The 22,866-nt window shown below is 32.8% G+C and overlaps 1 protein-coding gene and 1 pseudogene across 1 annotated transcript; both read left to right on the forward strand.

The window, feature by feature from the left end:
* Positions 1 to 14,235: 14,235 nt before the first annotated feature.
* Positions 14,236 to 15,912, forward strand: LOC127102368 (beta-glucosidase 24-like; annotated as a pseudogene).
* A 4,532-nt stretch (positions 15,913 to 20,444) lies between these two features.
* LOC127102370 (beta-glucosidase 24-like) lies at positions 20,445 to 22,121 on the forward strand. The gene is made up of 2 exons (XM_051039742.1): positions 20,445 to 20,796; positions 20,830 to 22,121. Exons 1-2 carry the CDS (start codon positions 20,481 to 20,483, stop codon positions 22,119 to 22,121), a joined length of 1,608 nt encoding a protein of 535 aa, XP_050895699.1. The 5' UTR covers positions 20,445 to 20,480.
* The last annotated feature ends 745 nt before the right edge of the window (positions 22,122 to 22,866 follow it).

The following is a 22,866-nucleotide window of genomic DNA, read 5'->3' on the forward strand; positions in this document are numbered from 1 at the left end:
ATTAATAAAGATATCTCCTTAGCGATACCACATCGTCATGCAACTTAATTGTCTCACTTGGTTTTGAGATGCATATTATAATATTAATTGTCTTATTTATTTTTAAGATAAGTATTTTAAAGTTAGTTGTCTTATTCTATTTTGAGATGAATAAGAGGAAAACTTATGGGTATTATAAAGTATGTGGGAGTAAATTTATGTTTCTTATATAACCTATCGGTTTTATTGTATTAAGTGGAGTTTTTTTTTTCACGTGAAACCAAGAAGTCTCTAATTAAAATTTACCGTGCAAGATCTTGGGGACACCTCGGTTATTTTGATATTTAGATATTATTCTCATGGTATCCTTTGAATATTGCAAAAGAGTTTAAATCATTAAGGTTGAAAGTAAATTCGACATGAAATAAAATAAACTTTAGGACATGTCAATTATAAACGGAGACTATTAGGTCTCATTTATATGTACCTTAAAGTAAATATGAAAATTTAAAATTTTGAGCATTCTTCTATGCTTAGGTTGTGAGAATTTTATATATGATTTTATTTATATGTATATAATTTGAACAAATCAATATTTAATTGCTTAAATAAATAAAAAAGCAACCATGAGGATTGTTATAGAGAATAAAAGAGTTTCTTCTCATAAATCGAAGATCTAACAACGGGGAGATCATTAGTATATTCAACTCAAATATTTTAATAGTCAAATAAACATTCTAATATGATAAAAATAAAAGTAAGTATTTACGTCACACAGTTACTGTTGGTGTAAGCCCTAGAGGCCAATACTTTTGGTACATGTATCGAATTATATATTAATAATAAAAGGCTTTTTCTTTATTACGTTTGTTTAATAAAGTCCCTAGAATAGCTAGTCTGTTTAATGTATCAAGTATGACTTAATCATTAGATCACATTAAACATAAGGACACTATTCTTAAAGTATCCGTAGTCGAGCTTTAGTGTGAAATGGGATAACATTAAAGCATTAAGACTATTATGTTTGTAGACTGATGATCACATCTAATGGATCATGGATAAAGAGTTATCAAGTCTTAAACATAGGTATGAATATTAAGAGTAATATTTATACCGGATTGACCCGCTATGAGAATACTATATAGAAAGTTATGCAAAGTGTCATAAGTTATTCTCATGGTGATAATGGTGTATACCACTCTTCGACCTGAAACCACTATGGACCCTAGATGTGGAGTCGGGTGCTTTATTGCTGATCCAACATTGTCCGTAACTGGATAACCATAAAGACAGTTGATGGGTACTCCACGAAGTATGCTGAGGGACATGAGTGACCTAGATGGAATTTGCCCATCCTGCATAACAGGATAAATGTCTATGGGCCCAATATTGAACTGGACAAGGATGACACGGTATATGCCTTGTGTTCAATATAGACATAAGGGCAAAAGGGTAATTATACACATAAGTATTATCACAGAAGGTTTTGTCAGATCACATGACATTTTCGTGTCTTGGGTAGCAGTGATGTGTTGCTAGATACCGCTCACTGTTTATTATGTTAAATGCGTGATTTAATATAATTGCCAACGTCACGAAAACCTACAGGGTCACACACAAAGGACGGATTGATGAGAGATAGAGTAACTAAGGAATACCGTAAGGTACGGTGCCCTTAAGTGAATTATAGAACATCGTAAGGTACGGTGTCCTTAAGTGAATTATAGAACATCGTAAGGTACGGTGCCCTTAAGTGAATTATAGAACATCGTAAGGTACGGTGCCCTTAAGTGAATTATAGAACATCGTAAGGTACGGTGTACTTGAGTAGAATACGAAATATGGTAAGGTACCATGGGCTTAAGTGATTTTGGGCATATTATAAGATATGGGCCAAAATACACTTAAGTGGGCTTTTTAGCTTGAAGCCCATACAAGTGGTTCTAGAAATAGAACCCTTGTGCAGAAGCATTCATTGCGGTTGCATTTTTTTTGTTTTCTCTCTCTCTCTCTCTCTCTCTCTCTCTCTCTCTCTCACTCAAAGCCTTCATTCGTACCAGCTAGCACTGAGATTGAAGGAATCCGTTCGTGTGGACTGAGTAGAGACGTTGTCATCGTTCAACGTTCGTGATCGCTCCGTGGATCTGCATCAAAGGTTTTGATCGTCACAAGAGATCTGCACCAAAGTTTTCAATCGTCACAAGAGGTAAATATTCTATCACTGATCATGACCATTCGTAAGGATCTCTAAAGGAGAAAATTTAATTTCCGCTGCGTTCTAGATCGCAATTCTCCTTCAGTGGTATCAGAGCCACTTACGAAACCATGAATCGGATAGCTGTTTAATTTCTATATTAATATGATTAAAAGATAGAATGAATCAATTAATTAAACGGGTAATTAAATTTGGCATCATGAGTGTACGAGTTGGATGATTGATGTTGACTATGCTTCGGAACCGACATTAGTATGGTGAAGCAGCGATACATCGATCGTTCATATGTTACGCAATTGAGACCGATCAACTTATATATGATATAAGTAATCCTAATCCAAAGTACGGTATATATGATATATTGTTTTTGTTTCGTTCATTCAAACACTAAATGGTTGTTTTCCTTTGAGCGATCAATGGTCATTTGCTTCGGAATCCGACATTAGTATGGTGAAGCAATGACCTGTTGATCAATCATACTGAATCAACAATCGAGGTGTGTTTGACGGTCTAAAATTGGCGCATTAGGGTTGGTGACGGCGCAAGGGTTGTGCCGTCAAAGAGTTGTGAATTTAGGGCCTTTTGGAACACGTCTCTTGACTATTTCAAATTTTTGTAATTTGGCCACGTGACGTTCGTCACGAGCTTGTGACGATTGTAACAAGCTGGACATGACGGTCGTCACGTGCTTTGTGACGGTCGTCACATTCACAGATCCAGAATTCGAGAGTTGTATGAGATACAATTGGAAGGAGTTCCTACCTAAATAACCTAGTTTTGTGTAATCCGCCTACGCGGACTTAGAACGAAGTGAAATATGGATCTCGACCCACTAGAAAATCTTCCAACGGGATTTTCCGAATCAAATGATGAGGGTCATTTGTTTTGAGTAAAATAGTGGGAGCATATTTAATTAAAGGCCTAATTAAATATGTCAATGATACTTATATTTTCATTAATCCTTATGTAGATTACCATGACAACAAACACCTCTAACAACATTTTGCGATCAATCCTTGACAAGGAAAAATTGTCTGGGACAAATTTTCTGGATTGGCACCGAAACCTGAGGATTGTCCTCAAACATGATAAAAAGCTGTATGTCTTGGAGAAACCTGTTCCTGAAGAGGAACCTCCTAGTTCTGCACCTAAGGTAGAAAGAGATGCTTATAAGAAGTATGTCGATGATGCCAATGAAACTGCTTGTCTCATGCTAGCTACCATGAACTCAGAATTGCAAAAGCAACATGAGAACATGACAGCGTTCAATATGATCGAACACCTGAAGATGCTCTATCAAGAGCAAGCAAGGCATGAGAGGTTTGAAGTTTCAAAAGCCCTTTTTCAAAGCAAGTTAGCTGAGGGAGCCCCTGTAAGTCCCCATGTGCTCAAGATGATTGGGTATGTGGAAAACCTTGAAAGGTTGGGTTTTCCTCTCGGAAACGAACTTGCGACTGATGTGATCTTGCAATCGTTGCCAGATGGATTCAGTCAATTTGTCCTAAATTTTAATATGAATGATATGGACAAATCTCTTCCTGAACTGCTAGCCATGTTAAGAACAGCTGAGCAGAATCTGAAGACAAAAGGGAAGTCCATTATGATGATCGGGAATGGAAAGAGACAGAACAAAAGGCCCACCAAGCAGTGTGATAAAGGGAAAGGCAAGGAAGTTTCCAAACCCAGACCCACTTTTGCTGCTTTGAAGCCTAGTGGAGGCATAGCAAAGGCAGGCAACTGCTTCCATTGTGGGAAGACCGGACACTGGAAGAGAAACTGCCCAAAGTACCTGGAAGATACGAAGAATGGAGTAGAGACTTCAACTTCAGGTATTTTTGTTATTAAATAAATTTATCTACTTCTTCATCATGGGTATTAGATACTGGATGCGGTTCTCACATTTGTACAAATGTGCAGGGGCTGAAAAGGAGTAGAGATTTGGCAAAAGGTGAAGTTGACCTACGAGTTGGCAATGGAGCAAAGGTTGCTACTTTAGCCGTAGGATCTTATGTATTGACTTAACCTAGTGGTTTTATAATTCAGTTAGAGAACTGTTATTATGTACCTGCAATTAGCAGGAATATTATTTCCATTTCTTGTTTGGACAAGTTTTTGGTTTTTCATTTATAATAAAGAACAATTGTTGCTCAATTTATTTGAATGATATATTCTATGCTACTGCACAAATGAGCAATGGACTATATATCCTTGATCTCGAAATGCCTATTAATAACATTAATACTAAAATGGTGAAACCTAACGAGTTAAAACCAACTAGTTAAGAATATTAAAACTCTTTGATCAGATCGAGGTGGTGAGTATTTAAGCCTAGGGTTTGATGACCATCAGAAAGAGTGTGGGATCCTATCCCAACTTACTCCTCCTGGAACACCCCAATGGAATGGTGTATATGAGAGAAGAAATCGAACCCTGTTAGACATGGTCCGATCCATGATGAGTCACGCCGATCTTCCAAACTCCTTTTGGGGACATGCACTATTGACAGCAGCTTACACACTTAACCATGTTCCATCCAAAAAGGTTGAGAAGACACCATATGAGATATGGAGTGGTAAGAAACCACATATGTCTTACATGAAGATTTGGGGTTGCGAAGTTTATGTGAAATGACAAGTTTCAACTAAGCTTGAGCCCAAATCTGACAAATGCTTATTTGTGGGGTATCCTAAAGAAAAAGGAGGGTATTACTTCTACAATCCTTCTGAGGGCAAAATGTTTGTCGCTCTAACTGGAGTTTTCCTAGAAAAGGATTTTATTTCCAAAGGAACCAGTGGGAGGAAAGTAGAGCTTGAAGAAATTCAAGAATCACAAAGCATTGATACACCTATGGAGGAATTAGAGCAGGAAACACAAGTAGTTGTGTAAGAGCAACCTGCTCAAGTAGAACAAGACCAACGTAGGTCAGGCAGGATACATCACCTACCTGAGAGATATGGATATCTCATAACTGATCAAGGTGATGTATCACTCATGGATCAAGAACGAATATGAGCCTTGTGTCTACAAGAAGGTTAGTGGGAGCATGATCATTTTCCTGGTATTATATGTAGATGACATATTACTCATTGGAAACGATGTCCCTATCCTGCAACAAGTAAAGTCTTGGTTGGGGAAATGCTTTTCTATGAAGGACCTAGGTGAAACAACCTATATATTAGGAATCAGAATCTATAGAGATAGATCACAAAACTGGTTGACCTAAGTCAAAGTACATACATAGACAAAGTGCTGAGACACTTTAATATGCATGATTCCAATGGTTATGTGTTTTGCTTAAATGGTGGTGCTGTGAGCTAGAAAAGTTCAAAGCAAGATACAGTTGCTGATTCTACAATCGAGGCCGAGTATATTGCTACCTCAAGTGCAGCAAAGGAAGTTGTTTGGATCAAAAAGTTCATTAGTGAACTTGGCGTGGTTCCTAGCATTGTGGATCCCATTGGTCTCTATTATGATAACAATGGTGCTATCGCACAAGCTAAGGAGCCTAGATCTCACCAACGATCCAAACACATACTTAGGCGTTATCATCTCATTCGAGAGATAATAGATAGAGGACATGTGAAAATATGCAGAGTACCTACACTTGACAATATTGCTGACCCACTGACAAAGCCTCTTGCGCAGCAGAAGCATGATGGCTATACTAGATCTATGGGTATTAAGGGTATGCCTGATTGGCTCTAGTGCTAGTGGGAGATTGTTGGTGTAAGCCCTAGAGGCCAATACTTTTGGTACTTGTATCGAATTATATATTAATAATAAAAGGCTTTTTCTTGATTACGTTTGTTTAATAAAGTCCCTAGAATAACTAGTCTGTTTAATGTATCAAGTATGACTTAATCATGAGATCACATTAAACATAAGGACACTATTCTTAAAGTATCCGTAGTCGAGCTTTAGTGTGAAATGGGATAACATTAAAGCATTAAGACTATTATGTTTGTAGACTGATGATTACATCTCATGGATCATGGATAATAAGTTATCAAGTCTTAAACATAGGTATAAATATTAAGAGTAATATTTATACCGGATTGACCCGCTATGAGAATACTATATAGAAAGTTATGCAAAGTGTCATAAGTAATTCTCATGGTGATAATGGTGTATACCACTCTTCGACCTGAAACCACTATGGATCCTAGATGTGGAGTCAGGTGCTTTATTGCTGATCCAACATTGTCCGTAACTGGATAACCATAAAGACAGTTGATGGGTACTCCACGAAGCATGCTGAGGGACATGAGTGACCTAGATGGAATTTGCCCATCCTGCATAACAGGATAAATGTCTATGGGCCCAATATTGAACTGGACAAGGATGACACGGTCTATGCCTTGTGTTCAATATAGACATAAGGGCAAAAGGGTAATTATACACATAAGTATTATCACAGAAGGTTTTGTCAGATCACATGACATTTTCGTGTCTTGGGTAGCAGTGATGTGTTGCTAGATACCGCTCACTGTTTATTATGTTAAATGCGTGATTTAATATAGTTGCCAACGTCACGAAAACCTACAGGGTCACACACAAAGTACGGATTGATGAGAGATAGAGTAACTAAGGAATACCGTAAGGTACGGTGCCCTTAAGTGAATTATAGAACATCGTAAGGTACGGTGTACTTGAGTAGAATACGAAATATGGTAAGGTACCATGGGCTTAAGTGATTTTGGGCATATTATAAGATATGGGCCAAAATACACTTAAGTGGGCTTTTTAGCTTGAAGCCCACACAAGTGGTTCTATAAATAGAACCCTTGTGCAGAAGCATTCATTGCGGTTGCATTTTTTTTATTTTTTCTCTCTCTCTCTCTCTCTCACTCAAAGCCTTCATTCGTACCAGCTAGCACTGAGATTGAAGGAATCCGTTCGTGTGGACTGAGTAGAGACGTTGTCATCGTTCAACGTTCGTGATCGCTCCGTGGATCTGCATCAAAGGTTCTGATCGTCACAAGAGATATGCACCAAAGTTTTCAATCGTCACAAGAGGTAAATATTCTATCACTGATCATGACCATTCGTAAGGATCTCTAAAGGAGAAAATTTAATTTCCGCTGCGTTCTGGATCGCAATTCTCCTTCAGTTACAATTCACTACAAAGTTTTTAAAGACCACTCAAGTTATGTTGTGTTGTAAGACAATCATATAGTGTTTCAGTAAAAGATTTTAAAAATTCCATTGACAAATAAGTTATTATTCTTGAAATAGAATATATACAAATAAAAGTTATGATAAGAGACTCAATCATCAAAGACTTGACATATAACGTCTTTCATATGATTCTTGTCACTGAGAATGTCTTAGATTAGTGAGAGACACTACTTATTAATGTTTTATATTATTGTTTTCATATCAATATAGACCTTATGTTAAGATTATCTGCAAAAATAGAGTTTACGAGGTTATTATTGTTATAACCATTTTTATGTTGTTTGTGCAAATATTAAATTTGCAAACTTCAATTTGATCTCAATAAAGATTTCGGTTTGAATAGTTGGAAATAAGCATAATTCAGATATTACATTACGTGAAATTTTCATGTCATTCATCTATATCGATATATGTCATCAAGTAAATTGATGTGGTGGTTGTCGGAGTCCTGTCACATTATATGTCAGTGACGAAAGTTGCGGTTGTTCCATTATTGATATATGAGTTTGACTAGATTGTAAAGTCGAAATCTACCGATAAATATCATTTGGATGCATGCCTAAAGAACTCTAATATAATTATTAAGATATATTGCCCAAGTGGGAGATTGTTGGGATATTTTTTATATAAATATTATTTAATTATTATATCACAATAATTATTATATGGGTATATATATTTATATTAATTATTATCAAATTAAGAAACTTAGGTTATTAAATGGTTAAATAAAGTTAAAAAGAGTAATTACATTTTTATTTAGTAATTAATTAATTTGTTGGATATGAGCTGAAATATGATTGACTGTCAAGATAACTCATTTCAAAATAATGGAAACCCTAATTGTCCATCACTCAATATATAGGTTATGATCCTTAATATATCGTATAACATGCATATTATCTCTTCTTTCAATCTGAAGAGTATTCAAAGTATTACGACTACCAGTTGAGGATAGTCCACAAACCATCAAGTGTCGGTCACTTGTCAATCACTACTAAGGAAAATACTTATCACAACAGTTGCAAAAGGGATACCACGACGTTGAATTTAATGAGCTGAATTTAATGACACTTGTTAGCTCCTAGGTTATAAATAAACGGTTTAGGATCCAAAATAGGTCTAGCAAAAATATATTAATAAATTTGATGAGTTATTTGTCATTGTTTTTCCTATTAAAATATTCACTTACATTTGAATAATATTTAATACTAATTATTTTCTAAATAGTAAATAATATCAATAAATTAATTTTTAATTTATTTTCAAATATCAAGTTTTAAATTTCAATATGTTTCTTGTATATGTACGTAAATTTATAAAAATGTTTTATTTTATATTTTAACAATTTGTTTGTTTGTATATAAAAAATTAGCTACTGATGTTAAAAATTGCAAAATAAAGAAAATAAGTTTGTGGAACTAGACCCAGATTCAATGAAAATAGAAAAATGACACCTACGAATATAAATTCATAATATACGAGATTTTTAACTATATATTGGAAATTTTGTAATAAAGGCCAATTAAATGATAAAAATAATATATTATTTTTATTTAAAAATTGAACTTTTTTTTCCTATGCAAGGATGTACTTTTACAATGCATGTTTAATGTGAAAAAATTAATTTTTTATATGTTCTAAAATGTGGTAATGTGTTAATGCGTGTGTGTAAGACCCCAATTTTGGCCCTACGATCCCTCATGGCATCATAACATGACATTTGCATAGCCTCAAGGATCATGATCATCTTGGTTCCTTACCTTTGGGTGGGACCTCTTGTGAGTGTTTTGATATCACCAAGCATACTTGAATTGTATATTATTGCTTTTCTCCTTTTTTTTTCTAACCAAAAGCACAAAAATATGTCACTAACATCTTTTGTTTGAAGTTTGAGCAGTCACAAGGTCAAAAGCTCCTAGGAGATCCTTTGTGCAATGATAAGGTCAAAAGGAGATAAAAGCAAGCATGGTAATGGTTCCCAAAGATCTCATCCATCAAATATGCCTCCCTAAGTATCTCAATTCATCATTTTGATCAAAGCAAATCAAAGGGTTTGAGGTTTGTGTCCCAAGGAAACCCTAATTCATCTGTGTACCAAGTGTGCCTTGCTCATGAAGCAACCCCAGCCCATGGTCAAATACAATCAAGGGAAGTTCTTTAATTCATCATTTCATGCATATTTGAACTTATTTTAGTGTCCTCAATCATCAATTCATCAAGATATGAGTTATGGACTTGAGAAGTTGATCAGTCAATTCATCTGACTATTTTAAAATGCACTGAGACCTAACTTTTCATGTGTTGGTCAAATGGAGATGACCCCAAGAGAAACAATATTCTTAAGAACAATATGAACAACTTTCATGTTCATCAAAATTGGATTTGAAGCATGGAAGGTCATCATCCATTCCAAGACATTATAGGTCATTTTGACTGAAACCCTAATTTTGGGTCAACTTCCCAAGAACATAACTCATTCATTTTTTATGATTTTGAGGTGGAACTAAATGAATTGGAAATATTATTGTGTCTAATTCAAATGTTATGTTGAGAAAAATTTCAAAATCTCAAAAGAAATACATGTGATAATGCAAAACATTATAGGTCACTTTGGGCCAAATGCATTGAAATGTAAAAAAGTCCAACTTCAAGTGTCTATAACTTCTTCATTAAAAATCCAAATGAGGAAAAATTTAAGTCCAAATTGATTTTCTTGAAAATATCTACAACTTTGATGTTGAAGGTTTTATCATTTGGAGCTTGCACCATTTAGACAGAAGGGCTTGAACATTGGCCAAATTTGGAAACTTCACTTTTGCATGTTTTGCACCCTATACTTTAAACTCAAAATTCACTAATTTCCAAGGCCCAATTGAAATTTTGATCAACATATCATTTGTTCCTTATGAAATAAGCTTTCTAACCATTACACATGAGGTAGAATTTGGAGTTTGGAAGCACCATTTTCGAAGACATGAAGATTGAATGCATTTTGTGAAATTCCATTCAAATTGCCATGCATGAGCTGTTTATACTTAATGTACACGTCCATTTGCAATTCACATGAACTCAGCAGCTTGTTTCAGTCTTCATTGGGCCTTCCACATGATCACACAAGCCCATGCAATGAGAAATCCATTTGCCATGCACACGAGTAAACTCATGCACTCAGCCATTTCCAGCTATAAATACATGTGTTATGCTTCCTAATTCTCCAACCTAAAGGCGCCTGAAATGCTGCAAGAGTGAATCCCTAACCATACCAAAGGAATTAAGTTCATCTTTCTTCAAAAATTCAGATCTGAAATTCAATTGCATTTGGTTGAATTTTCAGATCTAAAGTTCCTAAACCTTCATCATTTGATCCATTGAAGTTCTGTTTTGCAAAAGGAACCAAGGAAAGAGACTCAAAGCTTCATAATCTAAAGGTTTTGATCAACTGGTTTTTGCTTCGAATCTCTTTATGCTTTGATCCATTGGCCTTGATATTATGTTGTCTGAAGTCCTCTCTATAGAGGCATCATTGTTGTATGCTTAATTTTTGAAATCGAGCAAGTTCATGATGAACACCACCAAACTTCCATCTCTAATTTCTCTCTTAATAGGAATCTAGAGTGGAAGTGAGTGGCACAGGAGTGATGTACATCCCTTCACCTTTCGAACGGTGCCTGGATCGTCCATTTTAATGAACATTTGAATCTCTGCATTTTTTGAACTTCGCCGGAGCTCACCGGAGAAGACGGTGGCGTTGGCCACCGTCTCATTGCCAGATTGCATCTGGACCGTTTGATCCCTTTCCCAGATTGAATCATGGCCTTTGTTTGTTATGACTTTTTTAAATGCATTGTGTGACGCGTTTGACTAAGGCATTTGGTAGGCGCGCGCTTGAGATCCGTCTGATCTGCCAGGTCAATTAATGAACTGGATCCAACGCCTCTCCTTTTTTCTGATTTTTCTAATTTCCATTTTATTTCTTTTATTTCATTTTATTTCAAAAATTCATAACTCTCTCATTTTAATTCCAAAAAATATGGGACCAATTGCATTATTTTTGTTTTTTATTCTAGTTTCTAAAAATGATTTTTAATATTTTTTATTTGATCATTTGATATTTTTTGTGAATTTTCTCTTTTCTGGTTATTTTTAATTCATTTTAAATAGTTTTTGATATTCAAAAAATACAAAAATATTTTCTCAACCTATTTGAATGATGATGGATCTATGAAAAATATTCTCATCAATTTATTAATTGATTTGAAAGTTATTTGAGATTTTAGTTCAATTAGGTTATTTTTATTCATTTTTAGTTGATTAAAAATAGTTTTTGACTTTTAAAAATGCTGAAATTTTTTGTCAAACTTTGTTTGACCTTGTTGAACTTGGGATAATTCACTTGGACTTTCCAAAGTTGATTTGAAGTGATTTTGAAGTTTGACCTTTCTTTAATATTTTAATTCAAGTTTATTTTCAAATATTAAAAAATGCCAAAAATATTTTGTTTATTTCTTGACTTCCAATCTTCATCCCACTTCTGCTTGACCATGATCCTCAATGTCTTTGGTCAACTTTTGATTGATTGGTACATTCCATTCCATTTTAATGCACTTTAATTCTTCATCTCCATTCTTCTTCTTCTTCTTCTTCTTCTTCTTCTTCTTTTCTTTTGGATCAATGAGTTAAAGATTGATAAGTTAGCATTGATTAGGGATGTTTAATCTTCCTTGATTAAAATCTAATTCATCTTGATCAATTGATCAAGTGAATGGCTTTGCATTAAGGATAGATTGCTTCCTAAATCATGCAAAGGACTTAAACCAATACAAGATCATTTCTCTTCTTCTTTTTTGGCATGGCAATTTGTTGGAACTTGGTTCACTAATCAAGACTTCTAACTTGTGTTGTTGCCTACATTATTATTGACCGACCTTAGATAGTTGTGACTTCTACATAAGTCCAATTACGATTGCTTAACATAGCGCTAAATTTGCCTTATGGCACACTAATTACTAACATTAACCATTAACCATTAACATTTACTTCTTGCACTTTACTTTTATGCAATTTATTATCCTTGTACATATTATTCATTTGCTTTTCCTTTTGCTCACTTGAGCACATGTTTATGTTAATGCTATTTGCCTTTTACTCACTTGAGCACATAATTGTGTATATTTCATTGTGTTTGTGTTTTGATTGTTGTGGACCAAATGCAAAGAAATGGACAAAAGGACTTAGATGTTAGGACCTTACCCAAGCTAATGGAGTTTGAAGAGCAACTAGGCCTCATGCCTTTAGAATGCTTAAAGCTTGAAGATGAACATTGAAAGGACCAAATTTTAAACTCCCTCTTGTCCATTCTTTGATTGCATTATAGAACTTTTTGATGTGTGTGTTCTTGTGCTAGGGATTCTAACATTGAGCCAAAGTGAAGAACCATTGCCATGAGCTTCCAAGAGAGAGAGATCTAAAAGCCATTGGAAGATTCCTAGGAGCTTGTTGTGACTGTGTGCTTGATTGCTTGAATGTTTGTTTATCTTGCTTGCACATTCCAAAGGATGGGAGCTACTTGGATCATCAATATGATCTCAAGAGAGGAACTCCATTTGTGGTCTTGTTCTCTTATCTCTTACCTCTTGTATGATTAGGACTTTAGCCATTCTTCTTCTTCTCTCCACTCTAACCCAAGCCAAAACTTTTTGTGCAAACATTTAACACTTCTTTTCAAACATTAGAAACCTAAGACTTATGCTTTTGATTTTCAAACTTCCTTTTCATAACACTTATTTTGAATTGAATCTTTAAGTCAAACTTTGACCATATTTTGTAAATACTTTTCATTGGTAAATATAACCCATTCAAATATCTTTTTGTGGTTTCAATGGCCACTTTCTTAATCAAACTTTTCATAACCTTTAGCTATTAGGTTTGAGTTATCCTTGAGCTAGATGTAATACTCACCTATATCCTTAGTGATGGACAATGAGTCTTCCATGCTTATTATAGGGCTAACCCCTCACTAGCATGTTGAAGCTATCCTCACATGGTGGATTTGTGGTTTTTAGGTTGAGTTTTCTCCCTTGGATAACAAAATACCTTAAGGCTTTTGGACCAATCAATTCACCAACTCATTTCAAGATTTTTTTACCCCGAACTACGAGGTTTTGATCCTAATCTTTTTTAAGATGGTACGTAGGCAATGGGTTTATCCATCCAAACACAAAATGTAAATAAACTTGTATATTCTCTTCTCACCTCTTCAATCATGTTTGCACAAATAAATTTCACAAAACACCAACCTTACAACAAATGTGAAAAGGGCTCCCTAGGAGTACCTAGGATGTTTTGGGTGCTTAACACCTTCCCATTGCATAACCAACCCGCTTACCCCGATCTCTGACATTTTTACTAGTTTTTTATTCGATAAAACTTTTAGGTTTTTGTTTGTTTTCTAACCATTCCTTTGGATAAATAGAAGTGCGGTGGCAACTCGACTTGTATGGTTTACCTTGGATTTAGTCAATATCTCTAATGGTAACGAATACCCCGCTACAGTGTGGTGCAAAGTCGTTATTAATGAAAATATAACATCAAAAAAAGTAATGGTCGGGTACTTATAATAAATTTATTACATTGAAAATATCACAGTGATCAGGAAACAAGTGACAACTTTATCTAATCGGAAAGTCTATAAATTATTAGATTTGTATTCATATGATTCAAAGAACTCTAAAAAGAATACAATCATAGATTTTTGCTGTAACATTTTTAATTGTTTTAAAAAACAATAATTATCATCTTACAAGTTGTCATGCACATAAAAATCTAGTATAAATTTGTTTTCCTCTTCCTACTGAGTAATTGCGATTTATTATCAAACTCCAAAAAAATATCTTTGGATGCAGAAAATATACATTATGTCATCTTTGAGAATTTCTAAAATTGTTCTTGCAATCTTGTCGTTTGTTTGGATTTCCAACATTTCCACCCATGCACAAGTTCTATTTCCCTTGAAGAAAACATCTGAGTTTCGTCAATCACTTTCTTCACAGATTGGAGAATGGGCTACAAATAATACATATGACTCTATATTAAAATTCATAAATTCACCAAGTTTTCCGAGTCGAGGATCATTTCCAAATGGCTTTTTGTTTGGTGCTGGATCTTCTGCCCTTCAGATTGAAGGAGCGCAACATGAAGGAGGAAGAGGACTTGGTATATGGGATGATATAACTGAGCATAAAAATGGTGTGTATTTAGATGTGGATAAGTTTTCCAAAAAGAATGAACATTATAAGCGCTATAAGGAGGATGTGCAACTTTTAAAGAAGCTTGGAGTAAACTCTTATAGAATGTCCATCTCTTGGAATAGAGTAATGCCAAATGGAACCTTGGAAGGAGGTATAAATCAAGAAGGTATCAACTTCTACAACAATTTGATCAACGAGTTGCTAAAAAATGGTATTGAACCTTTTGTGACTATCATGCACTTTGACTATCCATTAGCTCTTCAACAAAAACTCGGTGGCTTCTTAAATCACTCCATTGTGACACATTTCAAGGATTTTAGTGAACTCTTATTCAAAACATATGGAGATCGGGTGAAACATTGGACTACAATCAATGAGGGAGAGGTCACAGCTGTATTTCAATACATGCACAATAGTGATAATATGTCTGTTGAGGCATGCCCAACTAAAGGTAGAATATGTACAGAAGCATACATTATACTTCATAATTTCCTCATTGCCCATGCTACATCATCAAATTTATACAAAACAAAATTTCAAGCAATACAAGGGGGGGATATTGGAATTGCCCTTTCATCAGGAAGTTATGTTCCTTACAACTCTAATCCGGAGGATGTGGCTGCTGCTAAAAGACTAACAGATTTCTATTGGGGATGGGTTTTAGATCCAATTTTCCATGGAGACTATCCATAAATAATGAGAAAGCTAGTGGGGAACAGGCTACCCAAATTTACAAAAAAGGATAAAAAAATGTTAAATGGAAGCACAGACTTTATCGGGATCAATTATTATACTTCTCACTTTGCTAGATATGAATCAAATAGAACCAAAGTTTTTGGTGATAATTTGGATGCCTTAGCCATGTCTGAAGTTTCTAACATCGAAGGAAAAACTCTAGGTTACAACAATCAATACGGTTTAAACTTTGTCTACCCTGAAGGATTATATGACTTCTTACTTTATATTAAGAAAAATGACCAACATCCAAAAGTCTACATAACGGAAAATGGCATTGCTTCTTTCAAAACCCCAAATCCATTAAAGGACGAACATCGAGTTGCTTACATTGCTTCACATATTAACGCGACCAAAGCAGCCATAGATGCTGGTGTAAACGTTCGTGGTTACTTTGCCTGGGCAGCTTTTTATATATTTGAATTTCAAGCCGGCTATTCTAGAAATTGGGAGCTTTATCATGTCGATTTTAATGATAGTCTAAAGCGTATACCAACTGACGCAACTAATTGGTATAGCAAGTATTTGACAGATGAACTTAGTTATCTAAACTAAAAAATAAAGTATATCAATCCAAATGGATAACATGGAAAACAATCCCGTTGAAAAATTATTATTTATAACACGATGATTATTTAATTTGTTTGTTTGGAAATTATTTAAATACTCATATTTATGATTTTGATTAGCGTAGATACTAGTACGATTCACGTGTTAATGTTCACTCGTGTAAAAATTCAAAGAATGTGTAAGGAATTTTGCGGTAAAATATATTGTAAACTCGTTGTTTACCAAAGTTAAACAAAAATTTATTTATTTTAAGTGATTTCATGTATGTGAAGAATTTATTACCCATTCCGTCTAGCTATTAGAGTAAATTGTTAAATACTTCAAAATCGTAAGCTTAGCTTTCTAGCGCAAGTGTTATATGCATTAGACCACTTTATAGCTCCTGACAATAAAAACAATCATGCGTACATTTTTGTTCATATAAGTTACTTTTAAATGAAATATTATGAAGCCATTGTGGCAAATGACCATTCATAACATTATTCTCTTTCACATTTTGTCGTATTGCTCATCTAAATGTTATATTCATCCTAATTATCTAAATTGAGTTTTTAATCATATGAAAATTCTATAGCTATTGAACATCCAAAACTAGAACACACGTCATTTTTTTTATTTTTAATAATATATTTAAGTGGACTTTGATTTGAATTAATTTTGCATTTTGGGTACTTATATCTAGCCGTTTTAATGGCTAACAAAGAATATTCCTACTAATTACTATTGATTATTTATTTGTATTGTTGATTGTCTCATTTGTAGACAATTTTAAATCTAATTAATTTTATTTTCTAAATTAAAAGTAATACTATTTAATGTTCTGTCAAAGAGATGTGAAAGACTAATTAGAAATAGAAATGGAAAAATATATCTCCATAATACTCTTCCTTTAATGTCCATTGAAGAAGTGTCTTGATAAAATCTTACAAAAAAAAGTAGGACAAAAATCAGAGTGAATATAAAAGAAAAGTGCAACATCAATTTATAGGAAATCTGGATTGTTAAAAATATCTTACAAAGAATTAAAAATGATACAAAACCATTGTGAAGATAAAATGGTGGATAATTTATTTATACCTCTTCTTCACGCACAATATAATTTCTCATATGTGGAGACTAATCTTCGCGAAATCATTTTGATTATGCGGTGACTTTGAAAAATTACGGTTATATATCCTTTAATATATTCTTTTTCAGATTAGCAACCCAATCAATATCATACTCATTGAATTATTGATAAAAAATTTATGTTGAAGCAAGGTCGTCAGTTTCATATAAGTATCAAATCATAGACCTCAACCAAAACAAACTCACGACTTATTTCATATTGTGCTAAAAATCTACATATCCATGATAACAAACTATATGCTTGATGGGTCGGATAAAGTTTTGAAAAAAAACACTAATGTGGCTATGATAGAGTTTCCTTTTTCATAATGGACAACCATCCGTTCCAGAGAGGATGGAAGTTCATGACTAGGGCATCATGTGTAAAAAATATTGACTATAAAGAAAAATTCTATTTGGTTTTCTTGGAAACTCTTTGTATGGTTACTCATGAAGCTCTTTGTTCATTATATATTTTGGACTTACATGAGATGAATGTTAAAATTGTACTTCGTAATAAAAATATTAATGAAATAATATGGTATAAGCACGAGAAACTTTATGCCAATAGAAAAAAAGTAGATGGTTTGAAAATTAATAAAATTCTTTTGAGTTAATAACGATATCTCCTTAGCGATACCACATCGTCATGCAACTTAATTGTCTCACTTGGTTTTGAGATGAATATTATAATATTAATTGTCTTATTTATTTTTAAGATAAGTATTTTAAAGTTAGTTGTCTTATTCGATTTTGAGATGAATAAGAGGAAAAATTATGGGTATTATAAAGTATGTGGGAGTAAATTTATGTTTCTTATATAACCTATCGGTTTTATTCTATTAAGTGGAGTTTTCTTTTTACGTGAAACCAAGAAGTCTCTAATTAAAATTTACCGTGCAAGATCTTGGGGACACCTCAGTTATTTTGATATTTAGATATTATTCTCATGGTATCCTTTGAATATCGCAAAAGAGTTTAAATCATTAAGGTTGAAAGTAAATTCGACATGAAATAAAATAAACTTTAGGACATGTCAATTATAAACTGGAAACTATTAGGTCTCATTTATATCTACCTTAAAGTAAATATGAAAATTTAAAATTTTGAGCATTCTCCTATGCTTAGGTTGTGAGAATTTTATATATGATTTTATTTATATGTATATAATTTGAACAAATCAATATTTAATTGCTTAAATAAATAAAAAAGCAACCACGAGGATTGTTATAGAGAACAAAAGAGTTTTTGCTCATAAATCGAAGATCTAACATCGGGGAGATCATTAGTATATTCAACTCAAATCTTTTAATAGTCAAATAGACATTCTAATATGATAAAAATAAAGGTAAGTATTTACATCACACAGTTACAATTCACTACAAAGTTTTTAAAGACCACTCAAGTTATGTTGTGTTGTAAGACAATCATATGGTGTTTCAGTAAAAGATTTTAAAAATTCCATTGACAAATAAGTTATTATTCTTGAAATAGAATATATACAAATAAAAGTTATGATAAGAGACTCAATCATCAAAGACTTGACATATAACATCTTTCATATGATTCTTGTCACTGAGAATGTCTTGGATTAGTGAGAGACACTACTTATTAATGTTTTATATTATTGTTTCCATATCAATATAGACTTTATGTTAAGATTATCTGCAAAAATAGAGTTTACGAGGTTATTATTGTTATAACCATTTTGTGTTGTTTGTGCAAATAATAAATTTGCAAACTTCAATTTGATCTCAATAAAGATTTCAGTTTGAATAGTTGGAAATAAGCATTATTCAGATATTACATTACGTGAAATTTTCATGTCATTCATCTATATCGATATATGTCATCAAGTAAATTGATGTGGTGGTTGTCGGAGTCCTGTCACATTATATGTCAGTGACGAAAGTTGCGGTTGTTCCATTATTGATATATGAGTTTGACTAGATTGTAAAGTCGAAATCTACCGATAAATATCATTTGGATGCATGCCTAAAGAACTCTAATATAATTATTAAGATATATTGCCCAAATGGGAGATTGTTGGGATATTTTTTATATAAATATTATTTAATTATTATATTCCAATAATTATTATATGGGTATATATATTTATATTAATTATTATCAAATTAAGAAACTTAGTTTATTAAATGGTTAAATAAAGTTAAAAAGAGTAATTACATTTTTATTTAGTAATTAATTAATTTGTTGGATATGAGCTGAAATATGATTGACTGTCAAGATAACTCATTTCAAAATAATGGAAACCCTAATTGTCCATCACTCAATATATAGGTTACGATCCTTAATATATCGTATAACATGCATATTATCTCTTCTTTCAATCTGAAGAGTATTCAAAGTATTATGACTACCAGTTGAGGATAGTCCACAAACCATCAAGTGTCGGTCACTTGTCTATCACTACTAAGGAAAACACTTATCACAACAGTTGCAAAAGGGATACCACGACGTTGAATTTAATGAGCTGAATTTAATGACACTTGTTAGCTCCTAGGTTATAAATAAACGGTTTAGGATCCAAAATAGGTCTAGCAAAAATATATTAATAAATTTGATGAGTTATTTGTCATTGTTTTTCCTATTAAAATATTCACTTACATTTGAATAATATTTAATACTAATTATTTTCTAAATAGTAAATAATATCAATAAATTAATTTTTAATTTATTTTCAAATATCAAGTTTAAAATTTCAATATGTTTCTTGTATATGTACGTAAATTTATAAAAATGTTTTATTTTATATTTTAACAATTTGTTTGTTTGTATATAAAAAAATTAGCTACTGATGTTAAAAATTGCAAAATAAAGAAAATAAGTTTGTGGAACTAGACCCAGATTCAATGAAAATAGAAAAATGACACCTACGAATATAAATTCATAATATACGAGAATTTTAACTATATATTGGAAATTTTGTAACAAAGGCCAATAAAATGATAAAAATAATATTTTTTTTTTTTTTTAAAATTTAACTTTTTTTCCTATGCAAGGATGTACTTTTACAATGCATGTTTAATGTGACAAAATTAATTTTTTATATGTTCTAAAATGTGGTAATGTGTTAATGCATGTGGTGCAAAGTCGTTATTGATGAAAATATAACATCAAAAAAAGTAATGGTCGAGTACTTACAATAAATTTATTACATTGAAAATATCACAGTGATCATGAAACAAGTGACAACTTTATCTAATTGGAAAGTCTATAAATAATAAGATTTGTATTCATATGATTCAAAGAACTCTAAAAAGAATACAATCATAGATTTTCGCTGTAACATTTTTAATTGTTTTAAAAAACAACAATTATCATCTTACAAGTTGTCATGCACATAAAAATCTAGTACAAATTTGTTTTCCTCTTCCTACTGAGTAATTGTGATTTATTATCAAACTCCAAAAAAATATCTTTGAATGCAGAAAATATACATTATGTCATCTTTGAGAATTTCTAAAATTGTTCTTGCAATCTTGTCGTTTGTTTGGATTTCCAACATTTCCACCCATGCACAAGTTCTATTTCCCTTGAAGAAAACATCTGAGTTTCGTCAATCACTTTCTTCACAGATTGGAGAATGGGCTACAAATAATACATATGACTCTATATTAAAATTCATAAATTCACCAAGTTTTCCGAGTCGAGGATCATTTCCAAATGGCTTTTTGTTTGGCGCTGGATCTTCTGCCCTTCAGATTGAAGGAGCGCAACATGAAGGAGGAAGAGGACTTGGTATATGGGATGATATAATTGAGCATAAAAAAGGTGTGTATTTAGATGTGGATAAGTTTTCCAAAAAGATTGAACATTATAAGCGTTATAAGGAGGATGTGCAACTTTTAAAGAAACTTGGAGTAAACTCTTACAGAATGTCCATCTCTTGGAATAGAGTAATGCCAAATGGAACCTTGGAAGGAGGTATAAATCAAGAAGGTATCAACTTCTACAACAATTTGATCAACGAGTTGCTAAAAAATGGTATTGAACCTTTTGTGACTATCATGCACTTTGACTATCCATTAGCTCTTCAACAAAAACTCGGTGGCTTCTTAAATCACTCCATTGTGACACATTTCAAGGATTTTAGTGAACTCTTATTCAAAACATATGGAGATCGGGTGAAACATTGGACTACAATCAATGAGGGAGAGGTCACAGCTGTATTTCAATACATGCACAATATTGATAATATGTCTGTTGAGGCATGCCCAACTAAAGGTAGAATATGTACAGAAGCATACATTATACTTCATAATGTCCTCATTGCCCATGCTACATCATCAAATTTATACAAAACAAAATTTCAAGCAATACAAGGGGGGGAAATTGGAATTGCCCTTTCATCAGGAAGTTATGTTCCCTACAGTTCTAATCCGGAGGATGTGGCTGCTGCTAAAAGACTAACGGATTTCTATTGGGGATGGGTTTTAGATCCAATTTTCCATGGAGACTATCCACAAATAATGAGAAAGCTAGTGGGGAACAGGCTACCCAAATTTACAAAAAAGGATAAAAAAATGTTAAATGGAAGCACAGACTTTATCGGGATCAATTATTATACTTCTCACTTTGCTAGATATGAATCAAATAGAACCAAAGTTTTTGGTGATAATTTTGATGCCTTAGCCATGTCAGAAGTTTCTAACATCGAAGGAAAAACTCTAGGTTACATCGATCAATACGGTTTAAACTTTGTCTACCCTGAAGGATTATATGACTTCTTACTTTATATTAAGAAAAATTACCAAAATCCAAAAGTCTACATAACGGAAAATGGCATTGCTTCTTTCAAAACCCCAAATCCATTAAAGGACGAACATCGAGTTGCTTACATTGCTTCACATATTAACGCGACCAAAGCAGCCATAGATGCTGGTGTAAACGTTCGTGGTTACTTTGCCTGGGCAGCTTTTGATACATTTGAATTTCAAGCAGGCTATTCTAGAAATTGGAGGCTTTATCATGTCGATTTTAATGATAGTCTAAAGCGTATACCAACTGACGCAGCTAATTGGTATAGCAAGTATTTGACAGATGAATTTAGTTATCTAAACTAAAAAATAAAGTATATCAATACAAATGGATAACATGGAAAACAATCCCGTTGAAAAATTATCATTTATAACACGATGATTATTTAATTTGTTTGTTTGGAAATTATTTAAATACTCATATTTATGATTTTGATTAGCATAGATACTAGTACGATTCACGTGTTAATGTTCACTCGTGTAAAAATTCAAAGAATGTGTAAGGAATTTTGCGCTAAAATATATTGTAAACTCGTTGTTTACCAAAGTTAAACAAAAATTTATTTATTTTAAGTGATTTCATGTATGTGAAGAATTTATTACCCATTCCGTGTAGCTATTAGAGTGAATTGTTAAATACTTCAAAATCGTAAGCTTAGCTTTCTAGCACAGGTGTTATATGCATTAGACCACTTTATAGCTCCTGACAATAAAAACAATCATGCGTACATTTTTGTTCATATAAGTTACTTTTAAATGAAATATTATGAAGCCATTGTGGCAAATGACCATTCATAACATTATTCTCTTTCACATTTTGTCGTATTGCTCATCTAAATGTTATATTCATCCTAATTATCTAAATTGAGTTTTTAATCATATGAAAATTCTATAGCTATTGAACATCCAAAACTAGAACACACGTCATTTTTTTTATTTTTAATAATATATTTAAGTGGACTTTGATTTGAATTAATTTTGCATTTTGGGTACTTATATCTAGCCGTTTTAATGGGTAACAAAGAATATTCCTACTAATTACTATTGATTA

Source organism: Lathyrus oleraceus, chromosome 7 (assembly GCF_024323335.1).
Source record: "Lathyrus oleraceus cultivar Zhongwan6 chromosome 7, CAAS_Psat_ZW6_1.0, whole genome shotgun sequence".
Classification (NCBI taxonomy): domain Eukaryota; kingdom Viridiplantae; phylum Streptophyta; class Magnoliopsida; order Fabales; family Fabaceae; genus Lathyrus; species Lathyrus oleraceus.

Bases quoted from the DNA above. Each gene is read 5' to 3' on its own strand.
- LOC127102370 (XM_051039742.1), top strand. From the start codon at position 20,481: ATGCAGAAAATATACATTATGTCATCTTTGAGAATTTCTAAAATTGTT. The intron at 20,797-20,829 runs GTATATGGGATG...AGCATAAAAAAG, and splicing joins TGAAGGAGGAAGAGGACTTG to GTGTGTATTTAGATGTGGAT.